At 43.8% G+C, this 21573-nt stretch overlaps 1 protein-coding gene across 1 annotated transcript; it reads left to right on the top strand.

Annotated features, from left to right (window-relative positions):
• Positions 1-652: 652 nt before the first annotated feature.
• Positions 653-21222, top strand: LOC306784042 (sphingosine kinase 1-like; the record flags this gene model as incomplete). Its single annotated transcript, XM_079277856.1, has 5 exons — positions 653-1079; positions 9384-9533; positions 15100-15194; positions 15961-16076; positions 20352-21222. The coding sequence occupies 5 exons, from the start codon at positions 653-655 to the stop codon at positions 21220-21222; spliced, it is 1659 nt and encodes a 552-aa protein (XP_079133982.1).
• Between the last annotated feature and the right edge of the window lie 351 nt (positions 21223-21573).

A 21573-nucleotide genomic window follows, 5' to 3' on the forward strand; every position in this document is an offset into this window, starting at 1 on the left:
CAACCGAGAGAAAACGGGCAGTTATGACCTTAAAAGTAAAAGGGTGGGTTTGTCCATTGATGGTTTAAAATTACTGGTTGTACTAGTGTACTAGCAGTGGTGTATAAAGTACTCAAAAGCCATACTTGAGTAAAAGTAAAGATACCTTACTGGAAAACTACTCCAGTAAAAGTAAAAGTCACCTATTAGAATACTACATCAAAAATCGCTTTTTTATTACTGAAACGAAACATGTCTAATTTGTTACTTGTTCAATTATATATTCCAACAGCTTTATTTCCCAAACCATAAAATGTTGTTTCAAAGCTTTCCCCACTGTATATTTAATATTGGTGGGCCAAAAAGTTGTCATATTTGAATATGCCGAATCGCTCACCTTGTGTACGTTTTTAATTGCAGAAAAAAAGCTCCCTCTAGGTTTCTTAGAAAATAAGGCGAGGACACGACTTCAGTGTTTTTGTTTTGTTTAAAACATATTGGCGTGGAACAACGTATGTATCTTATTTTGAAATATCACCGGAAGTAGTGTGTTATAGTACGTTTGTCTTGACACCGGTCCGAGCAGCAGGCTGTCAGTCGCAGTTTAACAGCCTCCACTTGCTCCGGTAGCTATGTGACAGAGCGGCCGCTGCTTTATCCCGGTCCGCTCAGGATGGATCAGAGGAGAGCTGAACCGGACCGCAACAACAGCATCAACCTGGTTTCGCTGTACGGGGAATTCACGCTCACAGGTAACCGAAAAGTCCGGTGTGCCGTGAGCTTGACCGAGAGGGACCTCATCGTCCAGAGGCTCACCTCAGCACCTGTCGGGCGGAACAAGGTGATGCTCAGCCTGAAGGACTGCGTCGGTTGCCGGGCTTACCGGGAAGATGACAACGCGGACCCGGCTGCGTACTTAGCGGCGCACTTCTACCCGCTCAGACGGCGCTGGATGAGTTCCGGGGTCTCGCGGCAGAGAGCAGAGCACTGCTTTCGTCTCGCCGCGCTCCAGGACCCGCGCGCTAACCTGGAGGAGGCGGAGAAGTGGGCTCGCGCTGTCCGAGAACGCTCTGCACGGCTACAGTCACTAAGAAGAGACGGTGAGTGCTCGTGAGCAACAAGAGGGAAAAGTTGACTGTGTGATTTAGGCCATTTAATATAATAGATACCTGTAGGTATCCTGCTGGTGTTTAGTCTGACTTTGCTACCAACTAAAAAAGGAATTGTCCAAAATGACGAGCAATATTGTACCTAATGATTATTTTAGTTATTGATTCATCAATTATTTACAAGATAAATCACATTTGACAAAGAAAAGCAGCACCTAAGATTGTTGGCACTTTGCTTGGAGAAACATAATGAAAGGATCAGACAATCATCCAAATCGTTGTTGATGATCTGATATATTCATAGATTAATCATTTCAGCTCTGCTGCTTCATTTGTCACTTTAGGGAAATGACCTCCATGCCCTGAGGAGATTTCATGGTCCTCCATAATTATTACAGCCATTGTTTTTAAAGGCAGTGTTAACTGCACTAACAACCTCTGTCTTTTATCAGTTTCCCCTTTAAATAACTTGTTCAAACAGACACAAACTCGAGGAAATTGTCAATTACAATGTCTTTGATCATTTAGACATTGTAAGGCTTTCCTCTTATCAGTTTGCCCAACAGCTATTTAAACAGATAATAGGATTATTTGCTTATTTGCTGTACAGAAGTGGGTTCTTGTCACCTCATCATCTCTACCTGGTCTGGTACAGAGTCACATTTCAGTAATGTGATTCAAACAAAACCTTTTAAGATAAAAAAACATGGTATTACTGCTGCTGAGTTTGCGTCATGTCATGTCCTGTAGAACCGGTTTCTTATCTCTTATCTGTCACAGGGTATCATGACCATTATCCTACGAGTGTGAATAAAACAATAGGACTGGTGTGGTATGGAGAGTTACATTACAGTAACCCCAGACTGCAAACGAACCATTTTAACATAAAAGACACCTGAGAAACGTGAGTGAGTAATATGCTACTGTCACATGATGCCAAGAGGTATAATTACTCCGCTGGGAAACATTGTCTAATTGAAGATTTCTGAAGATAAGTTGTCTCGTTATTTGTCCTCCTCACCGAGCTAACCCAGCTCTAGGAAGAAAAAAACATGAAATGCATTTTTTTGCCTCACCCAAACGTTTTCCTCCACACAGCCATGGTATCACTGCCACTCCGTGACCCAGATAGCGTTCCCCCAATTCCACAAATATATTTTTAACGAGACAAAATATGCCGCAGAAGCCTGTCAGAAGAGGAAAGATCAGACTGAAAGGACACCATTATTTACTTTGACACGCACGCATTGTCTGCAGCCGAACCTGACAATTGCTCTACCTTGGGACAGAGAACACAAACACAAACGGCTTCAGCGGCTTTGTAGTAATGAAATACACCTCTGCCTCCATCCAGTGTATCCAGCCTTTGAAACACCGGCTGTATCTGGAGCAATTTTTACAGACGCAATTTTATTTCATGTTCTCCAGAACTTAGTTTGTGTCTGACAACGACGATCCAAAGTGGAACATTGGAAACTAGAGCTGAAACAACTGACTGTCCACTGAGCTTCGTGAGCACACATGCAGCTCACAATGGAATTAACTGATCAAAAATCATTGTATTTCACAACAGTAACTGTAACAGCGGCTCCTTCAATGCAGGCACAAGTAAACAAAAGCAGGACTGTCGCTAGAGGATCTTTAAAGACTAAACGATAGGTTTGGCAAATGTAAAATCAGCCATATAATTCATCGCAACTGCTCGTCGGAGGGTCGAGAATAGCTTCGGACACTCATTCTCCCAACGTCTTAAAGTGTTGTAAAATGATTATGCTGGTTGGTTGGACAAAAACAGGCGACTTTTCACTGTTATTTGATTAACTGGCAGATTAATCAACGATGAAAATAATCATTAACTGCAACCGAAAACCTGTGAGGTACACATTTCAAGGAGGGTTGGCTGTCCAGAAGTGATTGAGTCGAACAGGACCAGATGTGCTGAGCGAGAATGTGGGCTGCATATATACAGCTATACCACTGGGCATCCTGCAGAAGTGTCACATTTCTGAGCATTTTTGTGGTCAGTAGCATTCATTTCAAACCTCATTCAGGCTGAAGGGGTCTTTGGTATCTCTGGAATGTGACGACAGGATTCCCGTCTGAAAAGCAGTCTGCAGTGAGTTACTCATTACGCCGACGGCCTTGTGAAAAGCACTAAATCATGTTCAGGAGCTCTGCATCCAAACCACTGGCCTAAATGAGGTCAGCGCTGCCCGTCTGACCTTGTCATCAATATTGGTACGAATGCCGTCGGCTTGACTTCCGGCATCCTCACATGATTGTTCAGAAAGCGTCTGTTTTTCATGACTTCAGCCTGCTGGATTACAGACTAGTTATTTCCTCACAGCAGGAGGAAGTGCAGAATATACTGCATGTCACGGGCCAGCTGGCTGTCGGCTCTGTGCAACGATTAGCAGAAGAAGTGAGTCGACACATCGCCCTTTGTTGGCACTTCTTCCTTCCGACTCTAAAACCTCATAAATGTCCTCCCTGCTCTGACGAACACAACTGACAGTTCAGGTGCTTTTGCCAAGTGTCTCCTAAATAGTATTGATCCTACGTCGTCAATAAATGGATTAAATGCAGCTGTGGACAGCATCATCATTGTAATGAGTAAGGTGACGGCAGCAGGCAGAGCGGTTACTAGTATCGAGTAAATCAATCGCTCTGGGTTGTCATCTGGCTCGAGCACTTGAGCCACTGTCCAAATTAGTGTGGGTTACCCAGAATGCATCAGGTAGTGACACAACACTTGTCACCCAGCAGATACAGGCTCACCGGCACTGTGGTCCAACCGGTTCTAGATTTTTAAGAAACTGTATCTGGGACAAACACGGTGACATCTTAAATGTGCAGCGCTCGTGATATTACCAGATACATTTTATTACAACGCCCATGTGTTGTGTAAATGCTGGGCCGTCTAATATGTTAATAAACTCAGTATGATGAGCATTCATACAAGTATGCATTAGAATTATTTAAAAATGATTCTATAGCTGGCTGAAAGGAATACGGATAACTCGGGGAAACTTTATAAGGATCATGTGTCAATGCATTATATCTGAATGAGGCTGTTCGTTTACGTGTGAACCCGTGATAATGGCAGCGATGGAAAGTCCAAAGCACCTTATTCAACCGTCTCGGGGGGGGGGGGGGCCTCTCTCAGCCAGTCGATTGTATTACTAATACATTACTTCTGGCCGAGACGGAGTTGAAGCTGGGACGATGGTTTGTTTGCTCTATTACGCACAATTTCATACATGCACGCAAAACAAAGAGCTTCATGCTACATTATGTAATCATGTGATTCCTTTCGAAATGTAAAAAAGATAAAACATAGCTTAGGCTTGGTGAACTAATTATCTTTGGATTTTGGACCAGTGACATTAGGCATAATACACTCCAGCGTAAACCCCTTCAAACTTCATTCCTGTCGCTGACGCAGAATATTTACATCTCAAACTCTACCGTTGTACCACCAAGCGTAAAGGGCATTCGGTGCTCACCCAGTTTGCTATTCTCAGAAACATCCTCTCGAGTCATTTCATGATACGCCGACAACAACCACTAACTGACCATTCAGCCCTACAGAGCAGCTGGTTTACCTCAGAGAAAGTCTGCCTTGGTCTGGTAAAAGAACATGTGGTTGTGGGTTTTTTTAATGGTGGGAAGCCCATTTCCTCCATACGCGGGCACACGGCACCTTTTAAGTGCATTTAGCTGTTTCTTTTAGTCTGCAGTCACGTCACGTTATGCTCTCATGTCTTGTGTTGTTATTCAAAACTGGCTGATGGTTGCAGAAAGTGAACATACAGTCGAACGTGGTGCCAACTGAGCTGACAGTAATTAAGAATTTAAGCTCCAGTTAATTAAAAGGAAAATAAAACTCAAACTAAACATTACATTAGTGGGAATGTAACCAAGTGAGCTTTGGGAAGTTTGTTTACAGCAACCTAACCTCCTCTCCCTAATCCAACCCTGCAGCCCAAAACACTCCTGATAACGAGACACGTCCTCTCTCTGTTTCAGGGGATACACGGTATAAAAACAGGGTTGACGGTGCAGGATCATTTTAATTGAAACCTCAATGTCATAAACTCTCTGCCTTTCCTAATATAGAGCTACAGCAAGCTAACCGCTGCCACCACCTCCTCCTCCTCCTTCCACACCCTTTGTGGTTCTGGCTCGGCAAAAATCTGCTGTGTGCAGCTTCAACTCTTTGATTTAGAGACAGAGTCCTCACCTCACTGCACCCAAATGTTACTGCAGTGAGGCCGGTCATCGGTCAACAAGGCTTCTTTACTTGAGTAGAAAGGTCCTGTTTTCAAAAGTTTTTTATACAGTGATCATTTGTGTGTAAAATCTGAATAGTAAATAGGAACTGCATCTGTTAAATAATGTATATAAGTATAATATACATGTATGTATAATCTATATGTAGTTGTAAAATGTGCAATATTGTCCTCCTAAATGAATTGGCACAGTACCAAGTAGCATAAAATGTAAATACTCAAGGAAATGACAGCACCTCAAAATTGTACTTAAGTACAGTACTTGAGTAGATGTACACGTTGTAGTTATTTACCAACACTGAGTATACAAAAAGCAGGAGTCCTCAAACTTAATAATTAAAAAGGTCCACATATGACAATACCATCAAAATGCACAGTTTTGCAGCCTTAGACTTTTAATCTTTTGTTGTGCTATAAAGGGTCTTTGAGTGAAGAAAAGCGCCAAAAAACACACAATCAAACACAAAACAGCGCTCCTTCTGACACTGCTCGTGTCCATGCACTAATAAGAAAGTGGGCACATTTAATCACATCACTAAACTGGTCCGGTCCACAGTGACCTGCAGTTCAGTCAAGATCCAAACCTTTAGGCTCCAAAATAAAGCATGTCACGATGGATGATATCAGAGATGACTCCGAGCAGAACTGACCCTCCAATCAGGATGAATACGTCCCAGGCATTGTGTCGTCACAGTTGGTATGTAGTTAAATGCAGAACAGATCAGATGACAATCTCATATATCTGCAAAAAAATATGTTTTTCAGAAGCTAAAAGACGACTCGGGCGCGACATAAAATCAAGTTGTTTGTTGTCAGTTGGAGTCTGCTTTATCCTTTGATTGGCGGCTAAAATGTTTTGTTGTTGTGCTCCAGATACATCAGACTACATGAGCTAGAGAGTGCCATACATGTATATGAGAAAGCCCTCAGCTGGCCTGGGACAAGAGCTAACATTTAGTAAGATTGGACATATCTGTCAAATGACAGGGGGCAGGGCGGGTCTAACACATGTTAACCCTTTAATGTGGAAACTGGATTCCCTCCTAATGGGTGTTTGTAAAAGGCTTAGAGCCCACATCACCACTGAGACAGAGATGCAAGAGGAGTGGGACACAAACCTGTTTCCGACAAATGAAATGCCCTTTCGAAGCAGAACGTTTCCCGGTGTCTCCTCTGTCCCTTTAGTTCCCCAACGACACTAAATCTGGACAGAGTGGGGCCGATCCCATCTGAGTTTCAAATTTATGCCGGCTGAGTGGTGTTTTGTGGGCTCAGCTAAGTGTGATGAAAGCCAAGATTGCTCCTTTTATTCCTCGATCGCAGACGGTTAATGTTTCGTCATGCTTCCCTGCTGATGGGAAGCTGATCTGAAGGAAGTTGAGTAAGACACCAGCGCCACTGACTGACGCATGCACGGGTCATCGCAACTAGTCAGAGTCGTCGAGCAAGGTCGAGGATGAATGTAAGGTCGAGGATGAATTGATTCATTCGCGGCACATAACGAGGACGCAACATGCCGAGTCATGTTTGCGTTTGACCCTCATTTCATGTAAAATGTCTGTGCGTCAGTAAATAAAGATGCACACGTTTCAATGAATATGTACATCTGGCCTGTTTTGAGGTGCAGAGGATGCACTTTGCGATCTGAAGGAAAAGTGACAGATGTTACATTTGAGTTTTCAAGTTAGACCTTCGTCTGTGCTGCATGTACTGAACGAGTTGTCAGACTAAGCTAAGAAAGCCGTCTATTCACAGACTCCATATGCACCCAGATAGATATTATAGGGAGCCGCCGGAAAAATGTGTTTTTTTTCCGGCTCCTGGGTTTTCCCCCTTTCATTTGGGCTGTCACTTCCTGTGGCGAATACCTCGGTAGTGATTATTCCATTAAGATCTGGGACAGTTCCCATGCTCTTGGTCTGAATAGAGCAGATGAGACGTCTGTAATCACAGATGAAGTGAATGTAGTCGAGACGCAGGGCAGATATTTGTTGCTGTAGTGTTGTCGTCTTTCATCTTTTTCGTCTCGCGTCTCGCCTGCTGTTTGCTAAGGATGACGAATCAGTCTGGTTGCAGGAGAGTCACTTCATCACTTCATCCAGGACAGTAATTCACTTTTTCCTACAGCTGTTTTGTGGAGGTAATTGTGCCCATCAGAGCTCTTTGTCATAATTTGTAGTTCAGTTATCGCCACTATCCAGAAACAGACCACAAGATTGGACTAAATGATGTGGCTTTGACCGTATACATTTATCATCATTTGCCAGAACTACACCCATTCCTATACAAACAAACCAGACACATTATCTGCTGTCAAAAAACCACCTATCCTCAATGAAGATGAACAAACACCTCCATACAAATACACTGCAGGAAGTCCAGCATGGTGGATACATTTTGATGAATATATTTCTGTTGATTGGAGTGTGCCTTATTAGATGTATGTCACACTTTGGCTCCAAGCCATGACGTAGCTGCAGCCGAGCTCCTGACAGGAGAGGTGACTAGAGAGATAGTGTCCTCTTCAATGTTTTGACAACAGGAGGGGTGGAACACACAGGAAGTGACGCGGGGTTCGATTTAGCCAACAAGCTCCATGTGGGTGTCGGGCCACACAGACGAGGCGAGGTCATGAGGGCACTGCTGTGGCTTTCCCTCAGGAGTCCAGTCCTTATGATTTGGAGATGAAACATTCATCCGACAGAGAAAGCGACTTTAAATGTGTAGTGTCTGTTTGCAGATAGAACGCCTACGTGGCGTTTACCTCCCTACCTTTGGGACAGAGGGGAACATGAAAAGGTTAAGGCGTGGTAACCTGTGAACATATTTCTGACCTGTTTCACTGCGTTCCAGTAGGATCCCTGTGAATCCATTGACAGTTGAAACCAAACCTCATTCTTGCACTTCAGTTGTTCCCGCCCATCGTTACTCATTTAGCAGCTGTCAGACTTGTTTGGAGCGTTCGCCTCCCGCCACGCTCTCAACGTTGAGATCTTTTTTTTTTAAATCCAGCAGTCTGTAAAACGAACTTTCCTGTGACTGTGGGGTTTCTGCCTGTCAGCCTGCTTCACCGACGCAGTTTGTTTTGTGGGTGAGTGTTGACAGAGTGTTGTGTTCCTACAACAGAAAGGACTCTGCGTACCTGTAAAGATATCCCACAGCTGCAGCGCTTCTAATGTGGCTGATGGCGCCCCGACACACTCCCCCTTTCATTTGGCTTCTCTCCCAGCTGAGGCGTTACACCAACATATTTTAAGGAAGACGAGGAAAGGGAGAGAAAAGGGAGGTAGAGAAAACAGTTTTATCAACCACGCCTTCCATCATATCTATATTAGCTTCTTCCAGTTCCTCCCTTCTTCAGCAACATGCTGCGCCGAGATGGTATTCTTAAAAAGATTTGGGATCTGTGTGTGTGAGATCAGTGTAACCCCCTGACTACTTTTGGATACCCAAGCTATTTTGAAAACTAATTAGCATCAAAAATACACTAAATATATACAATCACTGTTTTAATGAACGGATCACACAATCAGCTGTGAGACCAAATGCCCAGAAATGTATAATTAATTCACATTATCAGACGAGGTAACACATTGTAAATGAGCAGAACACACACATAGACAGTATATGCTCTGTGATATACTGTCTATGAGTATGTGAGGGTTTATCATCACCTCCCGTCTCCTGGGTCGGTCTTGTACTGCAGCGGTTTCTTCCTTTCTGTTGGATATATTCAGCATTTCAGCTCCAACAATCATTGTGCACATCCAACCTCTCCTTTACAGGAGCATCGCCAAGCTCTGTTAGGAGAGATGAGGTTTGAGATTAAGGTTTGCAAAGGGGAACAGGAGGCCGTAGTTAGAGAGTCATGAGAGTCTGTCCGTTCACTGTGCTGTCGAACAAAACTAAAACCTTCCAGGCTACAGTGTCACAATCCCGCCTTGATTTAGAAATACGGTTTTGTGTGGTGGAGAAGTGACCTTGTCTCCTCTGTCCTCTGCAGGGGTGTCGATGAGCGCGCTGTCTCGTCCGAGCCGGATGATGCTGCTGGTGAACCCGCAGAGCGGCAAAGGACAGGCGCTCACTCTCTACTACAACCACGTCCAACCAATGCTCAGCGAGGCGGGAGTCACACACACTCTGGTCATCACCGGTGAGTACGTGTATAAAGCACGGCATGAGAATACACACATTACTGCTGATAGGTGTTATGTATAAAAGCTGTAAGTCTGGCTGGGGGACAAATCTCCAAACACTCGCACAATCACACACACAGCTCAGCAAAGACCACACGACAACACTATCACCTCCCTCCATGTCTGTCCCAGGAACCCCCTCTGGTTTAAATCCTCTCCGTGTTTTCATGCTGTCACCATCATTATGGCGATCAAGTGCCGCTGACCCATATGCATGCAGATCTGTTATGTAATAAACATGTGTACACACAGTGACACACACATATGGATAACAACACACGCACGATAAACACACATTCGCACAAAATCCGCCTTTGCCGTGATTTGATAGGATCTTGATGCATTCATCATCGTCCCCATAATCTACACTGGGCGGTACTTACTCATCCTGTACTGTGTCGTACTCTCAGCCTGATCATTTCACTGATTCACTGGAGTCTTCCCTCCTCTTTTATTCTGAGTTTCACCCTCTGTCTGGGTTTGTTCATAAATCAGTGCAATGTCAGATAAATACAAAAAGTCTTTCGTCACAGCGTGGGGTGCACCGATAGAGAAAAGAGGGCAGACCAACGGAGCCGCATGAGAAACCATCTTACTGGTACTGTGCCGTGGAAAACACACACAAAAAAATGAGCTTTTTGTGATTTCTGAGATGTACTTTTTGACAAGTTAATCCCGGAGAATACATAATAGATGTAATCCCCAAAACTACAGCTACATGAAAAAGCATGGCTACTGAAAGGGACATTTGGATACCACAGTGACAGGAAATCTCTTTGACAGATAGACTTCTGAAAGAAAACTTTGACTCTAATCGCTCCGAAATGGCCCTGAATGATGCCTCGGCAGAAGAGTATTAACATTTTAGGTTTTTTCTACATGCAGTCTAGTAATTCCTCAACAATTCTAATGGGGCTCCGTAGCACGAGAAACAATCCTATTTACATATTTCATTGGACTCGGATGATTGTATCTGCCTTGATTGTTAAGTGGATATATGTTGTAACTACTTTATATGGTGAATGATTCACTAATAACCTATAATATGCAGGAGTTTTCTTCACTTATGACCCAGACGAAGTGTGTGGCGGTGTCTGTATCTACAGAGACTCTGCCCGTTGCTTGCATTTCCTCTTTTATTTTCTTATTTTGCTGTATGCTAACGCTACATTCCCACTGTCCTCACATGTCTTTGGATAGTGGGCCTACCTGTCAGACTCGGACCTCATGTAAAATTATTTGCTCTGCCATTATTTGATAATCGTTGTTTTGGGGAAGATTATAGTGATTAACTGGAACAAACCTAATTTGACCAATGAAAAACACGTGTTTTGTGATAATAACAGCACTCGCTTAATTAACAGCATGTCTAGCTGATCTTGTGTATCATTGCCTGCGGCTGGAAGTCTCTTGTATGTCGACGCTGACAAAAGCAGGCAGACTCATTATGGGAGCCGTGGCTGTGTAGCAGCTGTGGGCACTGCCAGGGGTGGAGCACAGTTGAAGGATGACTGCAGCAGAGAGAGAGAGAGAGAGAGAGAGAGAGAGAGAGAGAGAGAGAGAGAGAGAGAGAGAGAGAGAGAGAGAAAGAGAGAGAGAGAGAGAGAGAGAGAGAGAGAGAGAGAGAGAGAGAGAGAGAGAGAGAGAGAGAGAGAGAGAGACTCAGCGGCTCAGGAAATGTAGAGGGCAACGAAAATAGAGAAGCAAAATATTTCCCTTTCTGTGACGTTTTGACTTTTCTGTGAAAGTTTTGTTTTGTTACTTCATCCGACTGAAAACAGGCAGAAAAGATGGATCTAAATAGTCTGAACGGGTCTGGCCCATGTTCTGACCGTGTCTGTCTATTCTCATGTGTAACTTTAGTAAATCCCTTGTGGATTTTTTAGAGCCATCAGTAAACTGAAGACAAGTCTCTCCACCGTGACTCAAAAGCGATCATTTCCAGGATTATCCTCGTTTAATGTGGTTGTACCACTTCATATAATTGCTGCTTGGTGTAAATACACTTTCTAAAGTTGAACTATATCTTGATTGTCGCTCAATTTAGGTACTTTTTTTTCTCCCCCACTGGCAGACCGCAAAAGATGTTTCCACGTTTAAACTCTTGTTAGCTGATCGTGGTTTAGGCGTGGCTGAGGAAGTGTCTTTCAGAGCCTGTAGCCTTCGGTACAACCCGCTCAAGTCCCTTTGGATCTGTGATGAGGTGTGTTTCTATTACTGTCTGTCCCGCTTCACACTGGGGGGAAAAATACAACCTTGTTTTGGGACAGTGGGGTGAAAGCAGACCTCCTGTGGTGGTGCTTTGTGGATGCATGCATTTTATAAGATTTAAGAAAGAGCTGTTTCAGTAAACTTAATATGTTTTTGAGAGTTGGGGGAATGGAACTGTGGCAGTAAAATACATGTGGCATGCTGTTAACCAAGAACTATGGCATATACAGCCAGTCTAAGTCTATTTAATGGCTTCTGGGATGATACAAGTTTAGCATGAGGACAGAACCTCCTGTTACCCAAATCAAATGAATGATAATGTTGCTCTATGTATCTGCTCGATGTGTAAATAAGTACCGGCAGTCCATTAAACTGTTGCAATAACTTATCAAATCAGCCGTCACTTAATGTTCTTTTGATCAACGAATCCATTTTTTTCTTCAGTTTTAGAATGTTCAACACGAGATGCCAACTTGAACATTATCAGTGTAGTAACCTCCTCGTGTGAGAACTTCAGTAAAATCAGAAAATGTCCCAGTGTTGGTCAGAGAGGACGCTCCCTAGTGGTTTAACTTTTTAATCCTCCAAGTATACCGGCAAGTATGTGAACCAAGCTGCATGCAAATGCTCAGATATTTCTACACGCTGGAAAGAAGTACCATAATCCCAACAATGAAGTTGCAGCTTTCCTTGTATCCTTCTAAAACGTGCCTCACTGTGCCCGTCCAGGCTGTGACCAGAGGCCAGCGGAGATCTGCATGACTGTAATCAGTTAGTCACAATCCACTGCCTCTCCCCGCAGAGAAACTCGAGCGCACTCCTCTCCTCGTCTTACCTCTGCAACTTAACCATTAAAAACCATCACACGCACTGCGTGACTTATCTGCATCCCCGATGTGTGTTCTCTCCTCACTGCGTCGTTTTGCCATTATCAATCTGTCTGATGAGGGGAGCTGCATACTAAAGCGGCTCTCAGCTCTCCTCCCGCCTCACTGCAGAGTCACTTTGGACCCTTTTACAGCCTCTGCATGGATAAGGAAATGTGATGTGACTGGACTGATAAGGAAGAATTTATTCCTTTATTCTGCAGAGTTTAGGAGAAGGGAAGGGAAGTAGGGAGGTCGAGAAATCAGATCTCTCTCCAGAGGACTGTGTGTGTGTGTGTGTGTGTGTGTGTGTGTGTGTGTGTGTGTGTGTGTGAGATAAGTTACACAGCATTAAAGGGAAGAACAAGGAACACGGAAGAGACACAAAAGAGGACAACTTATTTTCAGGTCCCTGAAAAGTTTGGATGATTTTTGGGCCTTTTAATAATGTAGAACCTTTCAAAAGTAATTTATATAAATATAAAGTAGTAACATATCATGATATAATTGACTGCTTTTATTCTAGACCTGTTGTGGGTTTTTTTTCCCCTCCAGGATACAGTCCAGTGTTGCTCCATGTCGATTATTGTAGCTTTCTCAACCACTATGGCTAACACCACACTGTGTATTGATTTGTAACTGACTGTAGCTAATAGCTTCCTGAGGGCTGCTGTGTCTTTCTGTCTTGGTTTGCATTATTAACTGTTGCTATAGCCGCAATGATAAGGAGCACTGCTGTCGTCCTGCTTTGGGATAGTTCAGCTGTCCATCAGGAACCTGCTAGTCGAAACGTTTTTGTTGCTCAACCTTTAATAAACCTTGAACAAATTCCACGTCCGAAAAACAGATCTTCCAGCTCAGTCTCGTCAAAAATATCCGCAGCAGAAATATCTGTTCAACTTGGCTACAAACAGATCGTGATTCCAGCACCGGGCTGCCATTGGACGAAAATAACAGTCATACATACCGCATGAAAAACAACTCTGCCGGCTGTTACAGCAAAGAGCAAGAGGACCTTTTACTGAGTTGTCTTTGCTGAGATAAGCCACTTTTTATTCGGGGACTGGTAATATTTTCCACTCGCAGCAGCTTTACAGACAATAATCCATTCCTTTATGGTCCTTTCTCTCATTCTCATAGAGGCTGTGCTGACAGCTCTGTCGATAAAATCTTTAAAGAAACTCTACATTTTTTACGACAACAAGAAGGCACCCAGCTGTGCACGTCAAGTATGCTGCGTCTGCATATGATAAAGCATATCAATATTCCATCATAGACAAGAATGAAGGCTGTTTTTAAAAGTGCAAATGAAGAAGCATGATGTGAAAGAGTTGAGAGTCGGAGGGAAAAAGCTTCCAGTGTTGCTGAGCCTCAGCAGGCGGAGGAGACGAGAGTGTTGTGACTGAAGTCGTGACAGTCCGCCGCGCTTCACCGACGCTGTTCACACCTCACAGCCCTCCGTCTGCCCTTTCACCTGCAGACGGAGGACAGGGAGACAGAGACGGACATCCACCAGATTCGACTGAACCTCACATGCAGTTAAAAAAGGCTTATCAGTTGCTCTGTAGCCTTTAGAAAACGCCAGCTTAGCAGAAGTCAGATCGTGATCAAACTAAAACCTCACCACCTCCACAGATCAGTCAATAGATAGAAAAACAAACAGACATCCTTTAGAAGGTGTCTCTGACTTTGGTGACACGTTATTTCCTCATCATTTCTGAGGAAGGTTCCTGTGTTTAACGGGTAAATGCTGCTTCATCCTTCCTACTGGATTGTTGATATGTACTAGATTTGTTGGGTTGCATGCTCCCCTGCAGACACTTTGTTTTGCGTGTTCAGCTGGCCTGCTTTCCACTGAGTGGAAGACTCTCTAGGATTTACAGGCAATTAGTTGTGATTAATTAATTGAAAGTGAACTAATTAAAGACTGTCTCTATAGTTACTACCAAAGCACGTTTTTTTGTCCAGGAAACTTCTAGGAAATTACAGAGCCGTAAAGTGAAGCATTGTTGTAATGACTCGCAGATAATATATAATGTTGAGGAAATGATCTGCACTTTTACTAACCTTCTATGTTTAATAGGTCTGGTTTTATAGTCCCTGTGCACACTGATTACGAGGACGCCGTGTCACCAAAGCCCCGCTTCATCAGATCATTGAGTCCCAGGTTAATTTGACAGAGTGCCCCTTGGGTAATTTAGTTGTTCCGATCTAATTGGCAGAGTGGTAGGCGCTTCATTTAAGACCATATATCAGCTTTCACTCCCACGGTGACACTTGATTTGGAAATTTAGACGAAGACTCGAGATCCTAATCTTTCATCTAATTCTTGCCTTATTCATTCCTTGAAGCTGACGGGGCAAAGTTCTCTTTTACTTTCTTATGTAGAAAAGACAGGCCTGTATGAAAACACACTTTATATTAATGTGTGTGTTGATGTTTGCAGAGCGGCAGAACCACGCCCGAGAGCTGGTGAAGGAGGCCGACCTGTCACAGTGGGACGCTTTAGTCATGATGTCTGGAGATGGACTTCTGTTTGAGGTGAAGAGAGACACACGTTCACTGTCATAAGTGCCAACACTTCAGTCATCATTATGAACCTCCTGCTGTGCATCAAGATGATAATGATCAATTATAAAATGCGTCAGAGACAAACGTGCTTCCAGTCTAGTTCAATTTAAATCAAACAATATTTGAAGGTATTTTACTTTCAAGCTAAATCTCTTGATTCAACAGAATTATGATTATTTTTTAACCAAGTTGCTTTACACTGTACAACTGAATGAAACTCCTTGAAATACGTTCAGTTTTTACATGAAATAAATATATATGAATGGAGAAATATACTTTCAATTATTATTATTAAATGACTTAAAGCCTGGAGAGTGAAACCAAAGTCTGTTGGTTTGGACATAACGATCACTTTGGGGATTTTGAAATTGTGGCGGGAACCTTTCCCAATTTTATGACATTTTATAGACCGAACTGGGCTGGATGTCATTTGTATTTTTGAAAATGAATTCAACAGTAGCTCGATACTGAAGCACTTTTATACCTGCGTTTCAAAACTTCTGCTTCTTTTGATGAATGAAAAAAAAAGGGTTTTGTATAAAAACTCTTCTTCAAAGGACAAACACAAGCAGCGGTTCACGAACTTTGCATAAATAAATAGTTTTAAATATGTAAGGAAACATATAGGTCAAATAAGCATTGAGGTTTGATGCACAGCCATTTGTGCTAGAAAACACTGACTACTCAGTATCTATTTCTTTGTGTCCGCCTGATCGAAGTCTTCTGCATTTGTCAGGTGATAAACGGTCTGCTGGAGAGACCAGACTGGGAGGAGGCGGTCCGGACCCCGCTGGGTATCCTACCTGGTGGATCAGGCAACGCATTGGCTGCATCCGTGCATCACTACTCTGGGTGAGCCACATGAAGAACCCTGAACAAAACCACTGATGTACTGCGGAGATACTTTGCCGCGCAGTGGTTATGATATTGTCTCTCTCATGGACACACACACACACACACCACAAAGGATTTACTGTAGTCGAGCGCCAATGATTAATTGAAGTCCATCAACAGAATTTTATCGGTAATCGGTATTTTGATTATTAAATAATTGTTCAAGTCATTTTTCAAGCATTTGCTGGTTCCAGCTTCCTAAATTTCAGGATCATTTTTGTCATACGTGATCGTAAATTTGAATGTTCTGGACTGTTGTTTGAGTAAACTAGACTTTTTGACGTTATATAAACTTAATGATTAATCAGTTAAACAACTAAATAAATGGCAGATTAATCAACAACGAAAATAATGAGAAGTTGCAGCTCTTAAAATAAAAACATTAAAAGTGTTGAAGCTTTGGGGAAATCTTGCCATATTGCCATGACTAACCCACAACTTAACGCTCCACAGAAACCAGTCTAACCAGTGAGTTGGCATATTTGGGCCACATCATAGCAGGTGCAGTGCTGCGTTTCATTTGCAGCATAGAATAAGGCATTTGTGTTGTCGTGTGAAACGCTCCAGACACAGTTACTACTGTGTGAAGATTTAACGATGAAAACAATGAGCTGTGGCTGTTGTTATCCTTTTGTTTAACTGAGCTGTATGGGCCAGCCTTCTGGGGGCTTTTTCAGTCTAAAAATGCACTCATCTCATCTATCAATTATTAATGATTTGCTCATTTGAGTGATTGTTTGGAGGTCATTCAGCCAGAACAAAGAACAAAAAGGAGAAGTTGAAGGACAGAAAGGAGGAGAGGAGGGGGAGGAGGAGGAATGAATCAAGGAACAGATCAGATTCAGAGGTGGAGAAACTTCCTTCTTGTCTGAAATCACTCGTTCACTATGACTCAGTCGTTCTTCACTCCCTGACATCCCTGATAGCGCCGCAGTTTATATTTTATATTCCTTTACTGTTCGGTCATCTGTGTTTCAAACACTCTGCCCTTTCTACTCTAAAGTCACGTGGGCGAATTTAAAAAGCTCACGAAATGCTTTGAGGCACTTCTTTTTTAAGCTGCTCCTACTGTTAGTAGGTCACATTGGGCTTTATCTTGCCCTTTTACTCTTTTATTTATTTTCTAATCTGTCATTTTGTATCTCCGTGTATTTGTTTGATTTTGTTTTTTTGGCTGGGGTAGCAACCTTTATGTCCTTTGTGCTGCAGTGGGAATCTCAGTGGGATTTCTGACTAAATTATGGATACATTTAAAATTAAAGTCACTATAAAATGTAATTAAACGAAACACCGTACGCTGATGCTTCTGTCTTCATCAAAGAGCCACATTCATTCATCACTTCTACGGCATCTGCCAATCAGCTTCTCGTCACACAATGGTCTTGCAGCCGGAGCGGCAGCAACAATGAGAGGAAGGGACCAGACTCTGTATTGTTTGCTCTCCTCTCACACGTCCAGAAAGTCTCTCTCTGTCTCTCTCTGTCTCTCTCTGTCTCTCTCTGCCTCTCTCTGTCTCTCTCTGTCTCTCTCTGCCTGCAGCAGGCCGTCCTGCAGTGGCCCTGGCCAGAGTGTGTTTGGTGTTATTCCCGGCTGAATGTAGGGTTCACTGAGGCTACGCCAATCAAATGAGTGACCGCTAGAACGTATTTGGTATTATGCAATGCTGCGAACAGGTTCGCTGAGTGAGGGTTTAATGTGTACACACAAACATAATGAGCACGAGCCAGAACATCATCTGACCGCTGACAGATGTGAGCGAGAGCCTCCCTCCTCTGGTGGCTCACAGATACTGCATAGACAGCTTGAGATTTAAGGGTTTTGGTAAATGTACTTTGTTACTTTCCAGCGCTGGTTCCCTGGTGCAAGGCAAGGCAAGTTTATTTGTACAGCACATTTCAACAACAAGGTAATTCAAAGTGCTTCACATAAAACCATTAAAAGTATCAAAACATAAGGCAAAAGAAAATGAGATTTAAAAACAATTAAGAACATTCATTGCATTAAAACATTTAAAAAAAATAAAAAAAACTGTAAGAAATAAAATTCAGTCGTAAAATGCAGAAATGCAGGAAATTGATTAATATATGAATTGAATGTGGTTCAATTAAAGGCAGCAGCAAACAGAAAAGTCTTCAATCTTGATTTAAAGGAGCTGAGGGTCTCAGCAGACCTGCAGCTTTCTGGGACTTTGTTCCAGATATGTGGAGCAGAAAAACTGAACGCTGCTTCTCCATGTTTAGTTCTGACTCTGGGAACAGAAAGTAGACCGGTCCCAGACGACCTGAGGGGTCGGGATGGTTCATAAGGTAGCAGCAGATCAGAGATGTATTTTGGCCCTAAACCATTCAGTGCTTTGTAAACCAACAGCAGGATTTTAAAGTCAATTCTTTGTTGGACAGGAAGCCAGTGCAAAGACATCAGAACTGGAGTGATGTGATCCACCCTCCTGGTCTTAGTGAGGACTCGAGCTGCAGCGTTCTGAATCAGCTGCAGCTTTCTGACAGACTTTTTACAGAGACCTGTAAACACACCGTTACAGTAGTCCAGTCTGCTGAAGATAAATGCGTGGACAAGTTTTTCCAAATCCTGTTGAGACATAAATCCTCTAATCCTTGATATATTCTTCAGGTGGTAGTAGGCTGATTTTGTAATTGTCTTGATATGGCTGTTCAGGTTGAGGTCTGAATCCATAACTACACCTAGATTTCTGCCTTGGTTTGTGGGTTTTAACATCAGTGACTGAAGCTGAGCGGTGATTTTCAATTGTTCGTCCTTGGTACCAAAAACAATTACTTCTGTTTTATCTTTGTTTAATTGAAGAAAATTCTGGCACATCCAGTTGTTGGTTTGTTCAATGCAGTTACCCATCCCTTGTTACTGCAGGGGATCTGTACATATTGTTATTTCTTGACCTTTCTACCAATGATTTCAATGATTGAACAGAAACGGAGCTGTAGGAAATGTAGATGAGACTGTTTGGATAGTCGGACTGGTGAATGAATTCAGGATGATGAATATGGAGATATCTGCAGGGCCACTGCCAGTGAACTCCACTGAGACATCCAGTCATCACTGTAATTGGCTGTGGGTGGTAACAGCAGGCATGTGTGTGTGTGTGTGTGTGTGTGTGTGTGTGTGTGTTAGGGCTGTTATCGTGACCTTCCACCTCTATCTCAGTTCTTCCAGATGGGGTTGTCTTTGTTGTCTGACTGGCCTGTCGTGTCTGAAGGCCCATAAGCTGATTCTGTCCCACCTCCAACATTTGTCGCTGAGCCTACTGGTTTACTTATTTTCGGTGTCTGCCTCTTATTTTTTGAAGCTAGATTCTTAATTGTGGCTCCTTCTCGAGAACTGCTAGAGGGCTGAAGTGATTCGTCGATCCATGAGGAATTCTCTGTTTTATATCATTGTGAAATAAATTGTTTGTGGGCTGTTGATTGGACACATGACCTTTGGCTCGAGGAAGTTATTATGGTCATTTATCACTATTTTCTGACATCTTCATCAACTGAAATAAATCGATAATGAAAATGATCACCAGTTGAAGCCGTTGACTGGTGTCCCTTTTGGATCTGGTGCATCTCTGCCCAGTAAAGGGGAACGCACCACTTTACACCGTTTTATTAGATCTGCTTCTGCCTTAAAGACAGGAAGGAGGTCGGGTCAGGTTTAACAAAAGCACAACTATGTTAAAAAGCTGCATACAAAGTCACACACAACGCGTGCAATATAATGCAATTTCGAGTTCCTCAGTACTTCCCAAACACGCGTATTTTCATATAACCATATAAAACACTTCCGCCTTTGCGCACTGCGAGTCCGTGCACGGAGAGGCGCAAATACTTCCTATACTTCAAATCATTGAGCATTTACTCGCATTCGAGAAACAAATGATATTGTTAAATAATTCAAGGTAACACTCGGTGAGTAATTGATATTTTAAATGTTCATTTTAAGGGTAAAGTATTCCTTTGATAACACACCTCATCTCACCCACTCACATGAACAACCCTTTTATATTTTCGCCTTTATTACAAAGAAGTCTCTTGAAATCCATTATCTCACTAACAAGACAGGCCTTTAAGAGGTTAAACATGTTTTAATGACTGACATGATGTAATTCATATGCGCACAGCTTCTTAGCTCTGTAGTTCAGGTATCAGGAAGAAGGCTGATGGTCTCCAGGATGTCCAGCTCAGACTAACCCTCATCTCTCCTCCCTGGTTCCTCCAGAGCCTCGCTGGTGTCCACCGAGGAGCTCCTGGTCAGCTGCGGTTTCCTGCTCTGTCAAGGGCTCGTGGCCCACATGGACCTGATCTCCATCCATCTCTCCTCCGGCCCTCGTCTCTTCTCCTTCCTGTCGCTGGCCTGGGGCTTCGTGGCCGACGTGGACATCGAGAGCGAGAAGTACCGTCACGCAGGAGCCGCCCGGTTCACCGTTGGCACGCTGGTGAGGCTGGCTTCTCTCCGCGTCTACAAGGGCAAGCTGGCCTACCTGCCCGCCACCGCGGACGACCACAGCGAGGACGAGGGTTCAGGAAATAACACCACGCTGCGTTGTAACAGTCAGGCTTCCTCCTTGGCTCCGTCCAGAGACTCTCCCTGCCAGAACACCTTCCACAACTCCTGCCACTCCAACAACTCCCACAAGGTGAGGAGGACGGAGAGCACGCCTCGTCGGAGCGCCTCCAAAGCCCCCGGCGGCCCTCCTGACACCCTGCTGCCGCCTCTGGACCACCCGTTGCCCAGCGACTGGGTGGTGGTGCAGGAGGAAGACTTTGTCCTCATACTGGCCATGTACCAGTCCCACCTGGCGGAGGACCTGCTGGCAGCACCAGACGCCACCTCGGACGACGGCGTCATCCACATGATCTACGTCAGAGCGGGGATATCGCGCGCCGCCCTGCTGAAGCTGTTCCTGGCTATGGAAAAGGGGGAACATCTGGCTACTAACTGTCAACATGTGGTGCACGCTAAGGTGCGGGCGCTCAGGCTGGAGCCACATTCGCCCAAAGGGACGATCACAGTAGACGGAGAAGTGGTGGAGTACGGGCCGGTGCAAGCAGAGGTACACAGAGGCCTGGCGAGGTTAATCACTGGATGAGCAAACATCACCAGCAGCTGGCATCGCTGCTGTGAGAGGCACAGTAAACACAGCTGAGCTTTTATAATCACAAATGGCCGGCGACAGGAGCAAAGCAATGAATGTAAGACTCATTCACTGTTATCCGTAACGTCAGAGGATTTCCTCTCTGTGAAGCTGACGTACCAACAGGAATCATGGCAGGCTGGGTTATTCATGCCTTCATGGCTCCTCATGGTACTTTGGAGACGCTGTGTGTGTGTGTGTGTGTGTGTGCGTGTGTGCGTGATGCAGTAAATGTGAGGAAGTGGGGATGTGATGGAGGAGTTGTCGTTGCCCCTGTTTTAACAGAGGTGATCGTTTGTTGAACAC

The sequence above is a fragment of the Melanostigma gelatinosum genome (genome assembly GCF_949748355.1).
Source record: "Melanostigma gelatinosum genome assembly, chromosome: 11".
Classification (NCBI taxonomy): domain Eukaryota; kingdom Metazoa; phylum Chordata; class Actinopteri; order Perciformes; family Zoarcidae; genus Melanostigma; species Melanostigma gelatinosum.